This window comes from Tupaia chinensis, unplaced genomic scaffold (assembly GCF_000334495.1).
Source record: "Tupaia chinensis unplaced genomic scaffold, TupChi_1.0 Scaffold143591_1, whole genome shotgun sequence".
Lineage (NCBI taxonomy): Eukaryota > Metazoa > Chordata > Mammalia > Scandentia > Tupaiidae > Tupaia > Tupaia belangeri.
This window is the reverse complement of record NW_006203437.1, coordinates 1,112,599-1,120,778: the sequence shown is the minus strand read 5'-3', so window position 1 is coordinate 1,120,778 and position 8,180 is coordinate 1,112,599. Positions and strand designations below refer to the sequence as shown.

The following is an 8,180-nucleotide window of genomic DNA, read 5'->3' as shown; positions in this document are numbered from 1 at the left end:
TGGGAAACTGCCTCTGTCGTCAAAGGGGTCCACTTCGGAACGTGTAGGAGCCTGAACCTGGGTGGGGCGATCTTCTCACTGTTCTAGGGAACTTGCAGAGTCTGGGGAGCCCGGAATATCAGAGCGAAGTATCCAGAGGGACATTCCACTGGGACGAGAGCAGACAGCACTGGGGCCTTGGGCTTGTCACCAAAGTGAATGCCAGCACTTACAGAGCGATTCACACGACAGAGCAGACGCTGGCTTCGTCACGGGCTGTCCGACGGCCATGTGTCACTCACCTGTTTTGTCTCGGTCGGACCCAAACGTCACATGCCTTAGACTCCCCGCACAGTTTCCGAGAGGCTCCACACGCCCCAGCTTGTGCCAGCTTTACTGAATAAAGATTTTCAGGATGTGAGGAGTTTGTTTTCTGAGTCCCCAAGTGACCCTGACGATGCAAGATGAGGAACCGCGGCAGCTGTGCAGACTGGTGAGTCACTGCTCTAGTGCATATGTGTGTGTGTGTGTGTGTGTACACGTGCACTTATATGAGTGAGTGTGCACGTGTGTGCACATATGTGCCTGTGCGCGTGCACTTGTCTGAGTGTGCATGTGTGTGTACACGTGCACTTATATGAGTGAGTGTGCACGTGTGTGCACATATGTGCCTGTGCGCGTGCACTTGTCTGAGTGTGCATGTGTGTGTACACGTGCACTTATATGAGTGAGTGTGCACGTGTGTGCACATATGTGCCTGTGCGCGTGCACTTGTCTGAGTGTGCATGTGTGTGTACACGTGCACTTATATGAGTGAGTGTGCACGTGTGTGCACATATGTGCCTGTGCGCGTGCACTTGTCTGAGTGTGCATGTGTGTGTACACGTGCACTTATATGAGTGAGTGTGCACGTGTGTGCACATATGTGCCTGTGCGCGTGCACTTGTCTGAGTGTGCATGTGTGTGTACACGTGCACTTATATGAGTGAGTGTGCACGTGTGTGCACATATGTGCCTGTGCGCGTGCACTTGTCTGAGTGTGCATGTGTGCACGTGTGTGTGTGTGGAAGAGGTTTGGGGAAGAAATGTGTGGTATGGTTTCACTTTGTTTTCTTTTTTATTGTTTTTATAAGAAAATAAGCAAAACTTCTTTTTTAAATTTTTTTTGAGCAACACTCATTTAGAGTGTGTTAAAAATAGGATGTCAAACATCTTGGCATTTTGAGATATCGGCGCAGACCTGGCCCCACAGCGCACCGTTAACCCGCGGGTCTGCGGGGGTCAAACACGCCCCACAGCGCACCGATAACCCGCGGGTCTGCGGGGGTCAGACGCCGCCCCACAGCGCACCGATAACCCGCGGGTCTGCGGGGAGATGACAGACGACGACCTGCTTGAACCCTGGGTGAGCGTGGGTACGTGTGCACACAGGCAGAATTGCTTTAGCAGAGAGGCAGAGATTTAAGGGAGCATCCAATCGAAATTAAAGAATTGACAAGTAGACACTGACATAAGAACTCTCAGTAGAGAAATAAAAATTACTTGACCTGAGCAACGGGCAAAATTCACGGACAGACACGCCTGTGAGGGAGTGCACCGGACTTACGTTCTCAGAGTCTGATGTTCACATCCCTGGCGCTCCAGCAGCAGAAGAGAAAGAGGGTCGGGCTAGAGGTATTTGAAAAAACCATGGCGGCGAACAGTTCAAGTCTGGCAAAGACACGGGCCTGCAGATTCAAGAGGCTGAGCAGGCCCGGCCCAGGGACCAGCACGTGGCAGTCGGGGCAGCAGCAAGCCCTGCGCAAGAGCAGGGCGCAGCGCCCAGGTCGACCACAACGCCAGGCCACACGGCTGCACCTGGTCCTGCCGAGGACGCTGGGAAGGGCTCTGTGGAGGGCGCTGACTGATTTCTGTCTCTCATAAAAATAAAGACATGGACTTGATAAAAATATTAAAGCAAATGCCAGACAAGATAAATGCAAAGAAATGCATGCCATGACACATCGCCTTTAAACCTCTGGAAACCAAAGAAAAGAAGCTGGCACGTCACCTGTAAGTGGGCATGTCACCCGAGAGATGGCATGTCACCAGTGAGATGACACGTCCCCCGTGAGATGACACATCTCCCGTGAGATGGCATGTCACTCGTAAGATGGCACGTCCCCCGTGAGGTGGCACATCCATGAGGTGGCACGTCCCCCGTGAGGTGGCACGTCCCCCGTGAGGTGGCACATCTGTGAGGTGGAACGTCCCCCGTGAGGCAGAAATGACTGCACAGCAGCAGATTTCCCAGAAGTTCCAGGAACCAGAAAAAAGCGGCACAGCCGAGTCCCCGCCCGAAGGAAAATGGCCACACAAACTGCACGCCCGTACAGGTGACCTTCAGAGCAGGACATGCAGGCATCCTGGGTGTGGAATGAGTGCTGAAGCTGAGACCATCGGAGCAGACTTTACCTCAAATGATGCCGAGACAGTCTACACAGTCCCCACCCCCTAGTGTGCTCCCCAGCACTGCAGTCACCTCCCCTCAGAGCCCTCCCCAGCACTGCAGTCACCTCCCCTCAGAGCCCTCCCCAGCACTGCAGTCACCTCCCCTCAGAGCCCTCCCCAGCACTGCAGTCACCTCCCCTCAGAGCCCTCCCCAGCACTGCAGTCACCTCCCCTCAGAGCCCTCCCCAGCACTGCAGTCACCTCCCCTCAGAGCCCTCCCCAGCACTGCAGTCACCTCCCCTCAGAGCCCTCCCCAGCACTGCAGTCACCTCCCCTCAGAGCCCTCCCCAGCACTGCAGTCACCTCCCCTCAGAGCCCTCCCCAGCACTGCAGTCACCTCCCCTCAGAGCCCTCCCCAGCACTGCAGTCACCTCCCCTCAGAGCCCTCCCCAGCACTGCAGTCACCTCCCCTCAGAGCCCTCCCCAGCACTGCAGTCACCTCCCCTCAGAGCCCTCCCCAGCACTGCAGTCACCTCCCCTCAGAGCCCTCCCCAGCACTGCAGTCACCTCCCCTCAGAGCCCTCCCCAGCACTGCAGTCACCTCCCCTCAGAGCCCTCCCCAGCACTGCAGTCACCTCCCCTCAGAGCCCTCCCCAGCACTGCAGTCACCTCCCCTCAGAGCCCTCCCCAGCACTGCAGTCACCTCCCCTCAGAGCCCTCCCCAGCACTGCAGTCACCTCCCCTCAGAGCCCTCCCCAGCACTGCAGTCACCTCCCCTCAGAGCCCTCCCCAGCACTGCAGTCACCTCCCCTCAGAGCCCTCCCCAGCACTGCAGTCACCTCCCCTCAGAGCCCTCCCCAGCACTGCAGTCACCTCCCCTCAGAGCCCTCCCCAGCACTGCAGTCACCTCCCCTCAGAGCCCTCCCCAGCACTGCAGTCACCTCCCCTCAGAGCCCTCCCCAGCACTGCAGTCACCTCCCCTCAGAGCCCTCCCCAGCACTGCAGTCACCTCCCCTCAGAGCCCTCCCCAGCACTGCAGTCACCTCCCCTCAGAGCCCTCCCCAGCACTGCAGTCACCTCCCCTCAGAGCCCTCCCCAGCACTGCAGTCACCTCCCCTCAGAGCCCTCCCCAGCACTGCAGTCACCTCCCCTCAGAGCCCTCCCCAGCACTGCAGTCACCTCCCCTCAGAGCCCTCCCCAGCACTGCAGTCACCTCCCCTCAGAGCCCTCCCCAGCACTGCAGTCACCTCCCCTCAGAGCCCTCCCCAGCACTGCAGTCACCTCCCCTCAGAGCCCTCCCCAGCACTGCAGTCCTCACCCACCTCACTTCAGAATGCTCGGACCCGTCAGCAGGCACTGCGCAGTACACGCCACCCCACCCCGGCACACGCCACCGTCTCTGTCCATGCCTGGACCTACAGGCATAGGCTCCATGCCATGGTGTCTGAGTGGCTCACGGGTGCTGGTTGCCACCACTCTGCGTGACTCGTGTCGGTCACACCCATGGGGACAATTTGCAGGTGCACTTTGCTCCTCCTGTGGCTGCTGGGAAGGCCCCGTGGACTTCATGTGTGGACTCTCCGGCCGGGGCACACCCGGAGTGTCCTGCTGGTCACACCTAACCCCGCAGGCATCTCTGGACAGCTGCCTGTTTCCAAAGTGGCCACAACTTCTTACCATCTCCCTAGGAAAACTCAAGCGTCCTGACAGTGTCCCAGAGGGGATGAAGCAGCATCTCGTTGAGATATTCATGGGCATTTCCTTAGGACTGGAGCTGTGGGCCATCCGTGAATGCTGACCATCCACTTCTGTCTCATTTTCTGAGGAATATCTATTCATATCTTTTGCTTCTTTTCTCCATTGGGTTATCTTTTTATTGTTAAGTTGTAAGAATCATTACAAATTAATATTTTCATTAAGACCCTAATCTGATATGTAATTAATAATCATTTTCTTTATTGTGGAATTCTTTGCGGCATGAATGATTTCAGTTTTCATGATGTCATTTTTTATTTTGTCACTTCTGCTTTTAACGCCTTCTCTGAGAATGACGTCTGACCCATGGCACTGAAAATGCCCTCCTCCACGCCCGTCTGAGGTCCCATTGTTAGCTCTTTTGTCAGGCCTCTGACCCACTTGGGGTTCATGTTTGTAGGCGGGGTTAGGAAAGGACGCCTGTGCATTCTCCTGCAGGTGAATCTCTGGCAGTCTGAGCAAAAACGAAGCCTGTCCCTTTCCTCCTGGGCAAGTTGGTCACACGCCAGCTGCCGTGTGGGTCAGGCCTTGTATCTGGCCTCCAGAGTCCAACTAACCACACGATTTCTGCAGCTTGGTACTAAGTTTTTTTGTTTATTTGTTTGTTTGTTTGAGAGGTTTTTGCTATAGGGCATGTGCGCTAGCCAGAAAGACAGAGAGAACCAGAGAGACAGAAAGCGAGAAATCATCCCCCAGAAGGGATGGCCACGCCGCGACCATTCTCCTCTCGGGATCTTGGGCACACACACACACACGCCCGGCGTGAGTTTAAGTCACTGGGTCCGGGACTTGAACCGCGGTCAACTGCATGGGAGTTTAGCGACACAGCCATTATGCCAACTGCTGATACCAGTGCTAAGTTTTGAAATTGGAAATGTGAACCCTCTAACTCTGTATTTCTTTCTTTCTCCTTTCTTGTGTTCGTTTGCTATAGAACGTGTGCAGAGAGGGAGAGCGAGAGGATCTGAGGAAGAAAGCAGCCCAGGGTGGTGAGCACACCACAGCCCTCTCCCCACTCTCCTCCCAGGACCTAGGGCATGCATGCACATGCACCTAGCATGTTTTATCTCTGCTGCACGCCAGGTGCAGGGCTCGAACCATGCAGTTGGCTGGGTGGGGTCCAGTTGCCTCAACCACCACGCCACCAGGCTGGCCCTAACTGACTGTTCTCCAGGCAGTTTGGCTGTCGGAGGACTTCTGCACCGCCATCCAGACCAGGGCCAGCTTGCTCATTTCTGTAGAGCCTTCCGATATGGGATACATAATTCCAACAGAAATGCAGTCATTAATCTTAAAATAAGTGCCTCTAAGACGACAGGGTAAATCTCACCGAATGTCAAGGCCCAGTCCAGGTGGCGCAGGCTCCTGGGGACCACACGGCAGTGCTGGAAGCCACACATAAACCGTGGGAATTCCCCACCCATGTGGCCCAGTGCACACCGGGCATTCACACCCAAGACCCCACAGGCTAGAGGCTGGAGAAATGGGACAGGGTGCGGCCAGCCTCGTTCTGAGCGTTTGCAGCACAGAGAACCCATCTACGACCTACAAGCCCTGCTTCGAGATGTCCTGCCTCTCTGGGTCAGACCAGTGGGAAAACTTTTCACTAATTCCAAACTTTGTCTCTCGCTCTGAAACCAAACAAAAGGAACCACTGTATCTGAGGACCAGAGAAAGGTACGTTTGCCTTTTCTCAGGCCTGGGGCACTCGTGGACATGCTCAGAAATAAACCACATCAATTCCATTTCTGCAGAGTTGGTTATTCTGTTGACACTCCCTATCTCCGGACTTGACCTGCACTTCTAGCTAAGGAAGTCATGTAATACACACACACACACATGCACACACACGCGCACACACACACACACACACAGTTTCTTTCCAAAATAGCCATATTCTTTTATTGGATGATTCAATACACTTTTAATTCAGATGGTCACCACGTAACCTAGGCACAATATTAAGCATTTTACAAGCCAAGTATTTGACTGATTTTCTGTTCAACGGCCAAAGAACACAGTAAGTGAACTGGTTAAAGGATATACTTCTGTGCATGAAAATATCCACGCCTTTTATGAGTGCATGGAACAGAGTTCGAGGACAGGAAGTCCGGGCAGCAGCCGTGCCCGCGGCAGAGTGGCGCTCCTGGCGTTGCCTGTCTCCAGGGGCCCCAGCTCCCCCAGCTCCCCCAGGTGAGGCTCGGCCGCCCTCCAGCAAGGGTCCGGGTCATCACGACAGGATTCGAATTTACTTTCATGTGTTTTTAGTTGTATTTATTTACGCTTTTTACTTGTATATCCAATAGCAGAAGAGGAAGTGGGGATGAGTTACTTACTTTCTAAGAGGCTCGGCCGCCCTCCAGCAAGGGTCCGGGTCATCACGACAGGATTCGAATTTACTTTCATGTGTTTTAGTTGTATTTATTTACGCTTCTTACTTGTATATCCAATAGCAGAGAGGAAGCGGGGATGAGTTACTGACTTTCTAACAGCCCTGCCCCTCGCCATTCCCTCTGACTTCCTGCCCGAGCCCCGGCCCGGCCCGGAGCGAGGCTGCGTCTCTGGAGCAGCGCTTCACGCCACCGCTTCACGCCACTGTGCTCCTCTGGCTATAGCAATTCTCTTTAGAAAAATTCGTCATGCTAAAAATAGCTGATCTAGGTTGTCATAGAAAAGAGTATTAAATACCTTTGGTAAAAATAGATATATTTAACAAGATTAGAAAAGACACCAGTTATAACTGTCAAAGTAGAGAGTATAAAAATGTCCACAAAACAGCGAACGAACAGCCTAGGGACAGTGCGGGTGAGGCCACTGCGCCGAGCCCGTCTTCTCCCCACACAGGCGTGGCTCTCTTCTGCCAAATGACAGAAACTTCAAAGAGAAATAGGAAGACCGGTCTCCCCGTGGGCATGGCACAGCTCAGTTCACAGCAAGTCAGCCCCCTGGCAAGCCGAGCGTGAGGGCAGAGCCCCCGGGGCGTCAACGTGGATGGGAGGGGCTTCAGGCCAGGCCCTGAGCCCAGAAGGCAGCACGGCTGCAGAGCAGGGGCGCGGGGCACGGAGTCCTGGCCAGCATCACCCAGGCCGCGCCCTCACGGTGCCAGGTGTGTGGCAGGTGCAGCCTGCTGGCCGTCTGCTGGACCCTCCCATGACCACGACGGGGGCCTCGCTCTGCCTCTCCCCGACAGCGGGGTTGTCTCTGTCCGGTGGGTGTCCCCGTGGGAAGGCACTACAGGTCGTGAAGATAACTGTGCTCACGGTGAGCCCATGTGAGGGTGAGTGGCCACGGCCCAGTGCAGACCAGGCAGGCGCTCCCTGTGCTCAGCGGGTCAGCCACTACCCGCCCGGGCTCCCTCGGCACACGCAGTCACACGCCTCATGGTGCTCCAGGGCCACGTCGGTGAGGGACTTGTGCAGGCCTCTGACGCCGACCTTCGGTCTCAACTGCAGGACCTGGGGGGACAATGCAGCCATCTTTAAACAGCCACTGACCACTGCCCGGGCTGACTGACAAGTTGCTAACCCAGAAGGATGCATGGGCGTTGGGTGCCTCTGCTCGCTCCCCTCGCCAAGACCTGGCACCCCATCCCACCATCTCACAAGGAAACGGCCTCAAACGCACAGGGGAGGCGTGCTACCCCGGCTGGCAGGGGCCTTGGGCGGGCTCCCGCCATGCCTGTCTGCCCGGCTTGCCCCGAGATGGCTGCCCTGCAGCTGCTGGAGCAGACGCCCACCCCTCACGCACACAGGCACGCCTACCAAGTGCTCGCACAGGAAGTGACACAAGGCTCGCACTGAGCAGCGTGGTGGCCCGCAGCTGTGCCGGCTCAGTTACGCCAAACGGCAGCCTTCCCGGCCACACTTCGAGCCCTCCCATCTGATGGCCGGGAGACGCCTCCTGAAACTCGGACCCCAGCCGGGTCCTGGAGCCTGATGAGTCGGCCACCCTAGCAGCCAGGCCTCTGATGGCTGAGGCTGTCAACAGAGACGTAAGCAGACATAGCGGGTGGACAC

At 56.0% G+C, this 8,180-nt stretch overlaps 1 protein-coding gene across 1 annotated transcript in view; it reads right to left on the bottom strand.

The window, feature by feature from the left end:
- Positions 1-6,513: 6,513 nt before the first annotated feature.
- Positions 6,514-8,180, bottom strand: part of PDGFC (platelet derived growth factor C) — a 38,101-nt gene continuing 36,434 nt past the window's right edge. The window contains exon 7 of the mRNA XM_027766565.1: positions 6,514-7,619. Within this exon, the coding sequence (XP_027622366.1) occupies positions 7,503-7,619 (117 nt within the window). The 3' untranslated portion in view covers positions 6,514-7,502. The remainder of the gene's footprint in view (positions 7,620-8,180) is intronic.